General features: G+C 41.1%; 1 protein-coding gene across 2 annotated transcripts in view; it reads left to right on the plus strand.

The window, feature by feature from the left end:
* Positions 1-2,997: 2,997 nt before the first annotated feature.
* The window catches only part of CTSO (cathepsin O), a 28,343-nt gene continuing 15,698 nt past the window's right edge, over positions 2,998-15,642 (plus strand). The window contains exons 1-6 of one of the 2 annotated variants that reach the window (XM_053216807.1): positions 2,998-3,299; positions 5,884-5,992; positions 6,594-6,733; positions 8,946-9,113; positions 10,353-10,474; positions 14,126-15,536. In XM_053216807.1, the coding sequence (XP_053072782.1) occupies positions 3,174-3,299; positions 5,884-5,992; positions 6,594-6,733; positions 8,946-9,113; positions 10,353-10,474; positions 14,126-14,297 (837 nt within the window). In that variant the 5' untranslated portion in view covers positions 2,998-3,173 and the 3' untranslated portion in view covers positions 14,298-15,536. Of the gene's footprint in view, positions 3,300-5,883; positions 5,993-6,593; positions 6,734-8,945; positions 9,114-10,352; positions 10,475-14,125; positions 15,537-15,642 lie in introns of those variants that run through there. The other variant, XM_015080621.3, reaches the window with a different exon arrangement.

Raw genomic sequence — 15,642 nt, forward strand, 5'->3', positions numbered from 1 at the left:
GGAAGCTAATTTCGTTCAAACAGCTCTTTTATTGTACCGACTGGCCTGTGTTAAGGATCACTGCTATACTTAAATTTTCTGACTCAGTAGGTTGTTAATAAACAGTAGCAGTGATCTAAAAGCAAACCTCCATTTAAAAATAAAAATTGTTAGCTTGAGTGACTCACAAGAAAGGACAGAAGAGCCAGTGGCTGAGATGGGCATTGATCTGTGGACTTACTACCTAAATTAAATCCTTATCATTACATATTCTAAAAGAAGTACGTGTCATCATATGTGCCTATAAAATGATTTCATGTCTTTCCTCTTCACACTCAAAACAGATGTACGTTATTTTTTATTACCAATTTTGCAGCAAAGAATAGTATTATTCACTTTACCTAGACAAAAACTAAATACATAAATCAGATGGTGGTTCTAAAAAGTCTAAGAGGGCTATGACATCAATTCTGAAGACTTCTGGAAGCCTTGCCTAGAAAAGAGTCTCATATAAAGGCCCAGCAGAGCTGCTTTTATGGATGTGTGGCCTGTGCAGTCACACAGGACCTCATACTTAGAAGGGCCCATTACTCGGCTTAGTGCTCTGCTGATGCTGTCTTGGAATGCTTAATCATTTATGAATAAGGGCCTTTCATTTTCGTTTTTCCCTGGACACTGCAAATTGCATATGGCTGGTCCTGAGGCCCAGAGAAGACAGTATTATTCAGTTATCACTGCCCATGGTCGTAAACAGAGGTGGAATGACAAGAAGAGCATAAAAGTTCCGAGCGAGACACCCCCAACCTCCCCCCCCGCCCCCCCCCCCGTGAGAACTGGAGAAATAGCAGTAGCAGTTTAGTGCTTGCTACTCAAAGTGCGGCCTGTGCCATCAGCACCACCAGCAGCAGCAGCAGCGGCAGGCCCTAGGAGCTTGTTAGAAAAGCACTCCAAACCTACTGGCCCAGAATTTATATTTCTTGTGCACTTTAAACTTGAGAAACAGAGCTGGGCTGTTCCAAGAGTAATCCAGGACACCTGCGACAACGGACGTTTGAAAGGGATCCTTTGGGGCGCTTGGGTGGCTCAGTGGGTTAAGGGGCTGACTCTTGGTTTGGGCTCAGGTCTCACAGGCTTGTGAGACTGGGCACGACACTGGCAGTGTGGAGCTTGCTTGGCATTCTCCCACTCTCCTTCTCTTTCTCTCCCTCTCTCTCTGACCCTCCACCACTTGGCTCTCTCTCTCATAATAAGTAAATAAACTGAAAGAAAGAAAAAGAGAAAGAAAGAAAGAAAGAAAGAAAGAAAGAAAGAAAGAAAGAAAGAAGAGAAAGAAAGGAAGGAAAGAAGGAAGGAAGGAAGGAGGGAAGGAAGGAAGGAAGGAGGGAAGGAAGGAAGGAAGGAAGGAAGGAAGGAAGGAAGGAAGGAAGGAAGGAGGGATCCTTCAAGGGGATCCTGCAAGGGTCCTTCCACCAGAAAAATCCTTTTCCCCTTCTACCAAAAAATTCCTTTCCTGAGATGCTGCCAGACTGGGATGCTAACTGATTTGTACATTACTTGTGTTCCTTCTGAAGTCCATTCTCCAGGATTGGGTTAATATGAAATGATGTTGATGAAGGTGCATGGGGCAGGCTGAGGGCAAAATACAAACTAGCATACTAACACCCTCCCCCCTTCCACCTCACCCCCAACATGGGACATGCGTGATACTCTTCAGGCACTCCTGGCTGCCCTAGGACAAAGAAGAGGAAAGCAAACAAATGGCTGATAGAGATCACAGTCATACAGGACAGGAGTCTCCATCGGTTTACAATGGTCTTGGTAAATTAAAAGATAAAGGCACTCTTATCAATAGCCTAATCTCCAAAAACCTATAGACTCCATTTCCTGGAGCCCCAAACATCACCCCTCAATAATGATGGGGAACAAAGGCAAGAAGGAAAAGGCAGGTAAAATTAAATTTCCTCATAACCTGCAGCCCATTGACAAACACTTGAGGCAAATACACAGTGTGGATGACATTTCTCTAGGAACCCCCCACCGTCCTAGTGGTAATGCCTTACTGGAGGGAAAACAACCTTTGCTTGACAAAAGCAAGGCCTCAGGTGTCTTAGGAGTCCTCTTCAGCATATCAAAGTCCCTCTGGAGGTCTCCCTTTTGACTTTATCTCCCCAACTTCATTGTGTAAAACCAGTCACTTTTCACAACCCCAGCGCAGCTCTTTCTGCCCTCAGGTCCTGTCCTGTGCTTTAATATAATCACCTTTTTGCACCATACACATCTTCAAGAATTCTTTCTTGGCTGTGGGCTCTGGACCACCCCACGATCACCCCAAAACCTCATCAATGTGGCTTGAAAAAAATAAGAAGAAAGCATGAAGAATGGGCTTTTGGGAACTAGGCTGAGAAGGTGGAAAACAATTACAATAATAGAAGTGGGGGTGGGGGAAGCTACCTTACCAGTAGAATAAATAGCTAAAACCAAACAATTAAAATATGCAAGGCATCTTCCAAAATGTTTTAGGGGGATTACTATATTTAAATTTCACCACAAACTGCAGAAAGGCGTACTACCTCTACCTTTCTTTGCAAATGGAGAAACAGGCTTGAGAGTTTTGAAATGGCCACAATCTCCAGATAAAGAAACTGTGCATTTTCACAACTGTAAATTTTTGTTAACGTATTCACAAACATCTGCTACACTAATGAGTGCCTTTGTGTAGATTCGCTAACATTTTAGAATTAGGTCCTGAACGTTAGAGACCCTCGTTGAAGGAATCACAGGCATCAAACCAAGTTAACTTCAAATACTGCCTGAATCAGTCTGAGATAAAAGGAAGAAAAATGAAGAACTTCATTCCGGAAGCGAAGGTGACACAGTCGTCCACATTGTCGCATATGGCACATGGACACTCAGGCTTTGCTGCCACAGCTGGGAAACCACACCAGAAAGCACGTGGCCAAGTGCCTAAGGCTTCCGCAAAAAAAACCCCAGCGAGCACCGCAACGGTTTCCGGCTAACCGGATTCCCACCTACAGAGCAATGGGGACGAAAGCGGCGTCGGCGTCTCCAGCCCCCGGCGCCCCGCTCCGCCGCTCCCGCCCTGCAAACCCGGGAGGGGGAGGAGCCGAGGAATCGAAAGAGAAAACAGGCGGCGGGAGCTGGCGGCCGCCGGCCTCCGGGAGCGGGGCGCGGGGATGGAGCTGCGGGCCCTCTGGCTGCTTTGCTGCTGCTTCTGCTGCTGCGGCCGCGCTGCGGACCCCCGCGCCACCTTCACGGCGACGGAGCCGCGGAGCCGCGAGCGACAGGCAGCCGCCTTCCGGGTACCGAGCACGCGCCGCCCTGTGTCTGTTTCCTGGTCGCCCCTTCAGGTCCCGGGTCGGGGCTGGGGCAGGGGACCAGTGAGAGCCGCCACTCCTGGTGGTCACCCGGCCCGCAGCTCAGTGATGGGTTTGGGGTTTCTGACAAGTTCGCAAGTCAACCTCTCCCTCCTTTCCCCATGTGCCAGCTCTCCCTTGCCTGGGCTGACCAAAAGATTTGATTTTCTGGGGAAGATTCGTCGCGGTAGATTTATATGATACGCCCAAAGTAATCAATGGATATGTTCAAAGTATTCTCGATTGGAAGAAGCACCCCTTTTAGCAGTCCCCTGGACTGCCCTCACTGCCTTCCAAAGCCGTTCCTTTACAGTGAAAACCAGATAAAGGCGGAAGAAACCCGTCAGTTTTCCTTCCGCAGGGGGGCGCTGGTGACCTCCTGTAACACAATGTTCTAAACAAAGAACCTGCATTTAGAGAGGTCACAGAAGCCTTCCCATTTATGATTTGCGTGAACGGGGCCTCCTTCAATTGGTGTAGCGACCTTAAAAATTCTTCTTCACTTGGTGGAAATAGATTTTGAAAAGGAGGAAGCATTTAATTTCCTTTTCACATTATTTTCGGAAGTCTTCATAATAATGCTTAGATTTTTACCCCAGCATTCAAACTCTAGAATGGACCGAATTAGCTGAATATAAATAGGTTTTTACTGAGATCAAGAGATACGGATTTAGAACTTGCCTCAGTATGTTCTCTGTATCTGATACCATTTAACAATTTTTTTAATCATGAAAGATGTCATTTCATTGTAAAAGAAAATTGATTTGTTCTAAATAAAAGTAAGTACGAATTTAGTAATACGGCTTTTTGGAATTATATATATATATATATATATATATATATATTTTTTTTTTTTTTTTTTTGCTGATATACTGTTGGGATTTCTCCTGGAATTCTATAGCTGTACTCTTTTCTGCTCCTCCTCTCTCCCCTAGAAAATTCCATTGTTTAGGAAGCCCTAACCTTGCCTGATTCTGTCCATTCTTGTGTTTTGCCCAAACGAAGATGTGTTTTATTGCTCTTGAGTTACATTGTAGCTTTTAAATCCAGAAGCACCGGTACAATTGTTTGAGAACAAACTTCCTGTCCTATATTCTAACCCTGCCCTGAACTTGGTTGTGTACTGTGGTGACCCACACCCTTTAGGGAGAATGTAGTTCATCTCATCTATACTGATAATGGCATTCCTTGGCTGAATAAATAAACGCACTGCCTTACTCCTCAAGAAAATCATTTTGGAGGATTGTAGGCACAAGGAGGCCAAAGTAATAAATATATTTTTAACTTATATAATTCATAAGGATATGTATTTACTTATATAGTTATTCATGTTGGTCCTGTCAAGAGGCCATACCCAGGAGACGATTGTCTACAAAATGCAACTCTTCTCAGAGGCACCTGGGAGGTTCAGTCCATTGGGCGTCCTACTCTCCATTTCAGCTCAGGTCATGATCTCAAGATCCTGATGCATGGGGCTCCATGCTGGGCGTTAATTATTTCATTAATAATCCTTCCAGGACAGCTCAGTAAGGAAAAAAATAAGATTACGATTAGTTTCAGTAATAATTTGCTTAAAAATAAACAGCCTAAAGCTATTAAGAGCATGAATGCAAAATGTCCTTTGTGTATTTATTCAACAACAAATAGTAATTAAACATCTATTGTGTGCCAGCCAAGTGCTCAGTGCGGGAAATGCGGTGATGAGTAAGACAGGCAGTTCTTGCCCTCATTTTGCTTATAGGTTTAAGACACAGGCACACAATAAACACATAAATCCATAAACAAATACATAAGAGCTAGAGTTGGAAACTTATCAAATGGTAGTCCCCTGAAGTTTTATTGCTCCTGCATGGTTGGTTAGCATTAGGAAATGGAAGCATTTTCTCATAGGTTAAGATAAGTTACAACATTCAGAGCCGAGGAATCTGTAAATAATGGCCACATTTTCCCTCCAGATCGACAAGCCAATGTATCTTCCTGGGACATTTCCAGGATTGCCTCTTTTTCATAAAGACTTGTTACCCTTAATGAGATAGACATCTCTATACAGCTCAAAAAGAATCAGATTTATTTATTATTTACTTATCTCTTTTGTCATGCTTTGTTACTTAGTGCTGGGAAATACAAAGATAAAGACACACTTTCCAAATTCAAAATTTTTTAATCTAATGAGTTTCAGTTGGTGATAATTTTCACTAGCATCTAGTGTTTATTTGCAATTCATTTTATTTTTTCCAGTGTGTTAAACAAACATATTTAGTGCTTTTAACATGCTTAGGGAAGAGGAATTATAAATGGATATGAGATACCTTTCCCGGCCTCAAAAATGTACCTGAAATCAGATGGTAGTTTTCATACAAATGTCTATAAATCTGATCTGGGCCTCTTATGCAGTCTTTCATTGTGATCTTCAGGAAAGAAATCAAGCTTTGACTTTTAATACCTGAAAAATATGCCCAATTTAGTTACATATAAATTGCTCTGCAAAGTTAACATAGGTCATGTAAATTAACTTTTTTTCTTCTTTTAGGAAAGTCTTCATAGACATCGATACTTGAATTCTGTATTCCCTGGTGAAAACTCCAGTGCCGTCTATGGAATAAATCAATTTTCTCATTTGTTTCCTGAAGAGTTTAAAGGTATGGTGTGATTGTGCCATTGGTTGTTTGGTTTCCGGATTTTTATTTGTTCCCGTAATTTTTGACGAATTGTGTAATTGTGAATCTGGTGACGTGAGTCATAGTTAACATTTATTACATACTGAATGTCAAGCATGTGCCAGTGTCAGCATGTGCTGACAGAAAAATTAATTCATGGTCCTTCTCTTGTAATTATTGCCTAAGATCTAAATGTTATAATTGTAGACGTTTCTATGTGGCTGTAAGGGCCAATGTTCCATCCTTTGTGCAGTTTTTTAGTGCTATTTCTATTCAAGACATCCACAGTTCCATGGGTTAGGATAAAACCAGTGATGTCAAGAAGACTCATTTTTATTATTGACCAAGTTCTAAAAGACAAGTCATTTTATGTGGCAACTCCTAGTACTATTGTAGGAATTCCTATCTTGGTAGCTTTCAGTGAGTGCATTTCATGTTACGAGAAAGCATAAAGGAAAATCTCAAATGGCAGGTTCTACCGGAAAGCTACTGTTTCTGTTTGAAAAGTTCCTGCAAAAAGAATCCCAGGGGGCCTCCCTATAATATAATGTTGGCTGCCTTTTCCTTCCATGTTTCAATTCAGCTATTTACTTAAGAAGCAAACCTTCCAGATTGCCCAGATACCGAGCAGAAGTGCAAACATCCATACCCAATGTGTCTTTACCATTAAGATTCGACTGGCGGGACAAGCGTGTTGTAACACAAGTGAGAAACCAGCAGACCGTGAGTTTCAGGAGTTGCTGTTGTTGTTGTTGCTGCTGCTGCTGCTGCTTTTCTCTTTTTAAATACTCTTAGTGTGGGAAGTCACCTTTGAGGTCCAGTTCAGTCAAACTTGTGATAGAAGCCATCATTTCTCTGGGTAAAATCACAGAGATGATCTCCAATCATCCAGAAATGACAACTAAGGGAGAATCTCTGGTGAAATGAGAGACAGAGGCCAAAGCCTGACTGTTATTTTGAAGATAAGCCTGTCCCTCTGAACCCCCACCATTGGCATAGGCAATGTCAGCTGACCAGGGAAAGTCGATCCCCTAACCACAGGGATACAGTCTCAGTTTATCTGCAGTGGAAACCTCACCAGGTCTTTTAGCTTCCTGGTGTGTAGTGTCTTAGACAGAACAGTCACTATCTAGTTAGGATGATCCTTTTTTATTTCTCAGGTTATACATCCGTTGATATAAATTCTACCACCAGATCATTTATTTGCTTTATTAGTGAATCCAGAGTGAAGTATTAATTAGTCAGAAACTGAATCCTTCCAGGAAGTGTCTGTATTGTATTAAAGGAATACAATTGAATTAATCTTTTTTTTTTTTAAACTTAAACAGACGAGGGGAGTGCTTTCTTTCTTTTTTTTAAATGTTTACTTATTTTTGAGAGAGAAAGAAGAGTGGGGGAGGTGCAGAGAGGAAGGCACAGTATTCAAAGCAGTCTCCAGGCTCTGAGCCGTCAGCACAGAGCCCGATGTGGAGCTTGAACCCACAAAGTGTGGGATCATAACCTGGGACAAAGTTGGCCGCCCACCCGACTGAGCCACCCAGGCACCCCAGAATTAGTAATATTTAATCAAAGTAATATACTGTAGGGGTGTCTGAGTGGCTCCGTCGATTAAGCATCCAGCTCAGGCCATGATCTCATGGTTTGTGGGTCTGAGCCCCACGTCGGGCTCTGTGTTGACAGATCAGAGTCTGGAGTCTGCTTTGGATTCTGTGTCTCCCATTCTCTCTGACCCTCCCCACTCGTGCTTTGTCTCTCCCCTCTCTCCCTCTCTCTCTCTCTCTCTCTTCCTCTCTCTCTCCCTCTCTCTCAAAAACAAACATTAAAGTATTTTTTTCTAATTAAAAAAAAAAACAAAGAAATATACTGGAGAGATATTTTTGAACAGAAACTGCCCTCCTGGGGCAGCTATGGAAAGGTAAACTAAAGCTAGCTATTGGTATGGTGCCCTGCAATCTGTATTTGCTTTTCTCAAGGTGTGGAAACCCACAAGTAGAGTTTGTTACTGCATATTTTCCTATGCCATAGGCGCTGGAGATATAGATATAGTAAGACACCTAAAGCACTAAAGTTGCTCGACAAAGACGACCAGTTGTTCGTCTTCCTTTCTTTGCCCAACTGTGCAGCCCGTGTCCTATGATTAAGGCAGCAGGGCCCAATTGCAAATCTTATTCTTACCTGTGCCTTTTCTATGGGTCCTTCTTCCTTGTGCATGATCCTTGATTTCATTTCCTCCATCTTTCCCCTTTTTTTCAGGACCAACACTTTTATTCTTTTGTTCCAGTTTGTTCAATAAGATCCAGTTAATAGATCCAGAATCAGGAAGAGTGTCAGGCAATATTTGAGTAAGGAATGACCAGTATCGGTTTTTATCATTATGACATTTTATGGGCATACGTGATATGCCCGTGCTGGCTCCTTGACAGCCTAAAAAAGTAAATCATTCAGTTCCCGTGTCCATCAAGTCATGAGTACAACGTATATGACATATCCTCACCCCATGTCACCTCATGGAGATGGTGGATGTCATAGCGGCAGAGTGTCCGGGGAGAAGCAAGAAGGAAGTTGGTACACTTCCTAAAAGCAGAAGTCCTGTTCAGTGCACTGGTTGGTCTTTTAAAAGACCATCAGTTCGTCCAAGTGTTTTCTCAGTCTCTAAAATTCGCTTTTTTCTTGCATTGTCTACTGTGCAATAGCAATACTACCAATTTATCTTTTCTTATGATTACATTTTGATGCTTGAAAGAGAATTTTGGTTTTCCTTTCTTTTGGCAGTTGGAAAATCTACAGGATGGGCAGTATTTTGCAGCACCCCCCCCCCCCCGCAGAGTCTGCTCATGTTAATTGACTTGATAACTTGTGATATGTAAAGATGTTGGCAAACTTCGTTTGGACATCATTTGAGGATAAACACTATGCTATCTCTCTTTTTAAACAGTGTGGAGGTTGCTGGGCCTTCAGTGTGGTGGGTGCCGTGGAATCTGCATATGCGATAAAAGGGAAGCCTTTGGAAGACCTAAGTGTTCAGCAGGTCATTGATTGTTCATATAATAATTACGGCTGCAATGGAGGGTCTACTCTCAATGCTTTGAACTGGCTGAATAAGGTGATTTCTCGGCCTTTCGAACTCTTCGTTTCCGCTTTTGTTTACTTAACATGCATTTAGAATGGAAACAGTTTACTCTCATATACCAAAGAATGTTTTTAAGTTCAGAAATTTAAACGCCCAAAGCTTGAATTAATCAGATTTCAAAATGAATTGCTTTCAGGCAAGTCGGCTGTTGAGAAACCAAAGCTTGAAAAATCTTACTGAGATCTGTTTTCAGAAAAACATGTATGTTTATTTCTTAGCACTTCTTAATAGGTCAGTGCTCTTTTACATAGAGACATTCGCATCATGTCCCAGAAGGATGAGAACATACAATTATTGATTTCCATAGAATTTTTGAATACTGAGATTATAAGGGATGTTAGAAATCAGCAAATGTAGTAACTCTTTATGTGGATGAAGAAATGAGCCCTGAGAGGTGAGATCATGTTGCCAAATTAGCAGCTGAGCCAGGACTGTGTCTTAAGTCTTCTGTTCCCACTGAAGGGCTTTATCCCATATATATTCCACAGTGTCTCTCGGTGTTCTTAGGACACTCTCTGACATTGTCCTATATCCAGTATCCACTGCATGAAGCCAGACAGTGAGGCTGTTGCTATGTTTTGTAAAAGTGGTCAAGCTGGAATTTCCCAAATTTGAATATCCTTTCCTTGTTCATTTTCTGTATTTTGAGTCACTGCATACCAGAAGCTGCTCGGTACACATCAGGGGCAACCAAGAATGGTGTGGTCCCTGGCTTCTGTAACGCCAGGAATCAGGAGAGTAAGATTGCGTCTCAACAACTAAAAAATAAATGACATGTGCCAGTCGAATGGCACAAAGATGTGGATAGAAAGAATGCTTGACCTGACCATTGCCTGTGCATAAAACGCTGTGCTGAGTGAGTCTCAGAGACTTGCTGACAGAACTTATGGCTTTGGAAGGAAAATGGCTCACCTTATTTTAACCTCAGGAGAAAAATGATAAGACTTTATTATCCAGTGGAAGAAGGTTCTAAGGAAGGAAGATATAGGGAAACAATAGTAGGAGAGAAAGATAATTGAGTTTAATTACTTAGTATGTCCCTACCAAACACCTAAAGATTTAATCTAAGGTCTTAATAACGTAAGGAATATCCGCGTGATGAGGGCGTGGCCAAGTTGAATCTTATTTTGACATGTTGCAGTAAGTTCTATTTGATTTCTAAAACAATTGCATTTTAAATAAAGAACATTCTGGATGTTCATTTTCTCTTAGACGCATGTAAAACTGGTGAGAGATTCAGAGTACCCATTCAAAGCGCAAAATGGCCTGTGCCGTTACTTTTCTGATTCACATTCTGGATTTTCAATCAAAGGTTATTCTGCATATGACTTCAGGTAATTGTCTTATCCTAGTGTGTCTTTCCCTCTATTTCTTAATTTCTGATCTGTTGGCTATTCAGAATTAATAACTTGATTGAAGGCATAAGTGCCTACTTACTTTAAGACCTGCTTTTTACTAAAGAGACCAATGGAGTGCTATGGTTGTTACAACAACCAATGGATGTTGTTTCTTATGCATGATCAGCTTATTTTTCCATTTGTCATTAGAATAGAATTAACACATTTAAATCCAGCTTAAGGTGTAATTTATACTGACCACCTTCCTCTTAACAAATTGAGTTGTCATAATTGCCATTAGTATATTTCAACCTTACTGTTGAATCAATCCAAAATTGCTTTGTGTTACTCTCCAGCTAATATCGAGCAATCTACATAACCAAGAAGCATTTTTTGAACACCCTTGGATTTTTTAAAGCATCAACTTTAAGAAAAGCATAAACTGAAACTTAGAAGCAAGTAAGAGTATATTACTGGAGGTAGATTATGCGGCACGCACTATAGGCACGAGGGAAGCACGGGTGGATAAAGATAGGCCGAGGAAGGGCCCTGAAGTGTTGGAAGTTGAAGGGCAAGATGACTTTGGGTAGGTTCAGAGGGAAACAGTCGTTAAAAAGGGCTTTAAAAATGCATGAAAACCTGAAAGCCAGCTAGAAAACCATTGTGACCATTCAATACAGTGCAAGATAGGTGTTCAGGGATAATAGGACAAAGGAAGACACAAACAACTCCTTTTTGCGTTTAAAAAAATGTAGAGGAAACTTCACACAGTCTTTTGCAACAGAGAAAGCAGAAAGTAAATTATATTCAGCTGAGGTGACAGACTACCCTAAAACATACTGATACTGAATATAAAAGAGTCTCTTGATCCAGATGGTGCCAACCCATGAGATCTGAAGGAAATCAAGGGTGAAATTAGATCATTGAAGAAAATGGAACCCCTCTGAATAAGCACGAGTGTACCAGAGGGCTGGCACATTGCCGGCACAGCTCCTGTCCACAGTAAGGACTCTCGGGGTGACCCTAGGAACCAAACACCAGAGAACTGCGATCCCACAGACGGAGGCTCCTCAGAATCAATCACTAAATGTGCAAAGTCATTGAGTGCATCATTCCACATCTTTTTGAAGGAAACGCACTTTCAGAAATGAGAAAGTGTGTTTCTATCAGCTACCAGTTCCTTGGGAGTAAAGGGAAGGCGTGTGCACGAGAAAGAACTCGATTTTCAAAATGTCACTTAAAAATTTCAGGGAATGCCCCATCATGAGTAGCAAAGTGAAAAAAAAAAAAAGAATTAGGAAGAAACCAGAGAAGAATAGGCATTAGCTTGAATTTGAGAGTGAGAGAGAGAGAATGTAAGTCACTGGCATTGGACCTGAAGTATGATCCATGTAATTCTTTGGCTAAGAAGAACAGAGGTCCCACTAAAAAAAACTCTATGTTTACACTAAATATAAACATTCTGATAATACAGTGCTAAGCTAATTGTGTTAGACTCCCCCAAGAAGATCTCTCTTTGATTTACTCATTCCTTCTCAAATACTTACTGAACTTTGTTTCAGGTTCTGGGGGCTCAGCAGTGAACAAAACAGACAAAAAGCTGATTGTATTTTAATGATAGAGACAGGCAATAAGGAAAACAAAAATATGTACAGCATGTTAGGTGTAATCATTTCTAAAAAAAAAACTAAGTAAAATGGTGGGAGGAAGAGGAAACATCAGGTTGAAGGAAGGGGAGTATACGGGCCAGGACGGAGCTTTTTGAAAAGATGTCATTTGAGCAAAGACCTGGAGAAGCATGGGAATATAGCCATGTAGACATCTAGGGAAATACTGTTCCCAGCAGGAGTTGTAAGGGCGAAGGCCCTGAGACAGAAACATGTTTGGCATATTTAAAGAACAATGATGCCCACTGGGACTGTAATGGAGAGAAGATGGACAAGACTACTAGGAGATAAGGTAATCTGGAAAGAAAGAAAGAAAGAAAGAAAGAAGAAAGAAAGAAAGAAAGAAAGAGAGAGAGAGAGAGAGAGAGGGGGAGGGAGGGAGGGAGGGAGGAAGGAAGGAAGAAAGAAAGAGAGAAAGAAAAAGCGAAAGAAAGGAAAGAAAGAAAGAAAGAAAGAAAGAAAGAGAAAGAAAAGGTTACCTAGTAATAATCTCGGAGCAGCGTTAGAAGAATGGTCTTAGATATGAGACATAATAGGTTAATACCCCTCATAGAAAGTAAAGCCCCCCCCAGAGAATATTGAGGGATTTTATGTAAAGAATGAGAGAGGAGAGAGTCAAGGAGGAGAACAGGCTTTTTGGCCTGAACAGCTGAAAGGATGGAATTAACTGTCACTGGAGATATGAAAGTCTAAGGCAGGAACGGATGCAGCAAGCAACATCATGTTCCAGCAGTAATCCCGAGAAACTCTGGAAGGGAAATGGAGAAATGAGACAGAACAGGAAAGGAAGGGTTTTCGTATTAAGCAAAATAGAACTGAGCGTACTGGTCCTACCGGGGAGCTATTGGGGCCAAGGTAAACTATGCATTTCAATGTTATCCCATCCAAATTGATGATCACTGCATTCCGTGTCAGTTGAGGGTGCTGCCAGGGTAGAGGTGGGGGGGTGAGCTGGATTTCCTGGCTCTTAAAGAGAAGAGCCTCAGGCAAAAAACCACAGCGGGCCCCATGTTTGAAGCCAGGCTGATTGTGCCCCTGTTACCGCCTCCAACACCAGCACCACCACCGCAGTGGCAAGGGCCAGAGGACTTGGGAAGATTTTCCACAGCAACGCTGTAACCAGGCACTCGACTAGGTCCCTAACACTTAAATACCGTCACTTCCATTGAGGTTTCTGAGACTCAGGGAGGGTCACAGAGCTTGTGAACTAACTATAGGGCCACATTAGAATTCATATTTGTCGAGCTCTGAAACTCATACTTTTTCCCTCCCTCTATTTCTCAGGTCATGAGCTCTTTAATTTTTCAGTAGTTTCAGACAGTGTGAGCCCACACACAGCTATCGGCCAAAAACTCCAAAAAATCTCATGCAGAGCCTGAAAAGATTAAAACTAAGCCAACCAGCAGCCAACCAAACAAGCAAAACCTCACTGAATCGTAAGAACATAGTCTAGTCGCAAAGGAAAATTACCATTTATATCCAGGCTTCTTCATGCGTTTTTGTTTATCAGGCCCCAGGAAAGACCTTTCAGAACTCAAAATAAATATGAGAGTGACTATGTCAAGAAAAAGAGAAGGAACCCCGTATTAACAATGGACTGAAAAACTAGGGCACAGTATTAACACACTGAATTCTAGGAATGAGAAAATGGGAATCTACATACTCATGTAGAGTCTAGAACAGAAAAGACCTACCTTAGTCACTAAATCTCGATGACAGTAAACTCGAGAATTCTTTTAAAGATTGTAGGATTTGTATCTTACTGATCCATAAAGTGGATAGTAAGCATATGGGAAAAGATTTGATAACGTGTCCATTATCAGCAGAGTGTATTTTGATAGTACACTTGACCCTCAAACAACACAGGCTTGAACTGCATGTTCCACTCATACGTGGGTTTTTTTCCAGTAAATACAATATGGTACTGTATTTTATTTTCCTTATGATTTTACGAAAACTTTTTTCCCTAACTTTATTGCAGGAATACAGTAATTGAGTACATAAAATGTACAAAAAATGGGTTAATCCACTGCTTATGTTATCAGCAAGTCTTCCAGTCAACAGTAAGGCTTTGGGGAGTCAAAAGCTATATGTGGACTTTCAACTATGTGGAGGTTCGGCACCCCTATCCCTGGGTTCACGGTCAATTGTAATTCTATATTGGGCTAATAATGGAAAAAAGATGCTGTTTGGAGTATATTTTGACTTGATAAATGCCAACGTCTTTCTGAAACACAGATGGTAACAATGCTAGTCGGTTCTGGGGCTAAATGGAACTTTTGCCTGCTGGTCTTGACTGGCATGTCTTCCTATTTCGTATCTTCCAGCATCTTTGATATCTTTTCTTTAGTGCTGCCTCCAAGCAGAGACTATTACTCAATTGGTTTTTGATCGTACAATGTTAATTACCCTTTGCATTCTAAAAACTATTTCTTCTTCTTGATGTTTCTCTTTCCATCATGCTGTCCTTGACACTGGATCTTTGATGTCATATATTTACGGTATAGCTTTTGTTTTCTTCAAAAGGTAGAGACAGCTGTATCACTGTTTTACAGAGATAATCCTATTTGTCATATTTGGATAGCAAAATAGTCAAAATTTTTACTATAAAATGTTCAAAAATTTGAATACAATAAAATACACATTATACACTACAATCTATGCTGAGCAAAATTGGTTTATTAGATAACTTAGAAATAAGAAAAGGAAGCAATATTTATTTTAAATGTAGAGTATGATTTATGTGTAGGCATGCTATAAAATTTATACCTACAATTTTATCCTTATACTGATTTGCGACATAGATGACTTCAGTCACCTGCTGGAGTCACTGGACTCCAGTGTGACTGAAATGACTCCAGTCTGTAGCTGGAATTTGAACCTAGCTATGTGGAACTTCACGGACTATACCCTACCTGTCTCAAGGTAATATTAATGAATACAAGTTATTATTACGGTAGCAAAAATTAGGATTGACTGCTTATAGATCTCCAAGAAAAAGATCTTCGTGTTAACAGGTAATATGGATAAATGTTTAGAATGAATGTGTAGTTTCTGTCTCAATAAATTCTCTTATGCACTCAATTTTTTCCCCACCTGTGGACAAAATATCCCCTTGATAGAAACTGATCTCCGGCTGGATATGACGATGGATTATTTACTCTTTCAAGCTACAAATCCAACCATAGCTTGCTGTGGCAATACACTCCCAAATGCTATCTAAATGGCTTGAAATGTGAGTGACTTGGTTTCAGTGTCCACACACAAAGCTGACCTGTAAAAGTGTAAATAATGGTTTAATCACATACTTCCAAGATTGATGACGGCTGAGTGTTGTGTAACATTAGGCTTTATCAGTACACGTCCATGTGTGAGAGCAATAACTATGTCTTTCGCAGTCTTTGCGATCTAGTACTGGTTCTCCTGGCACCTTGGCATCTCTTCTGTTGCATAATGACAGTCGCCACTTTGAGATAACCCTCCCCTATGATTTCTACA

This window comes from Acinonyx jubatus, chromosome B1 (genome assembly GCF_027475565.1).
Source record: "Acinonyx jubatus isolate Ajub_Pintada_27869175 chromosome B1, VMU_Ajub_asm_v1.0, whole genome shotgun sequence".
Taxonomy (NCBI): domain Eukaryota; kingdom Metazoa; phylum Chordata; class Mammalia; order Carnivora; family Felidae; genus Acinonyx; species Acinonyx jubatus.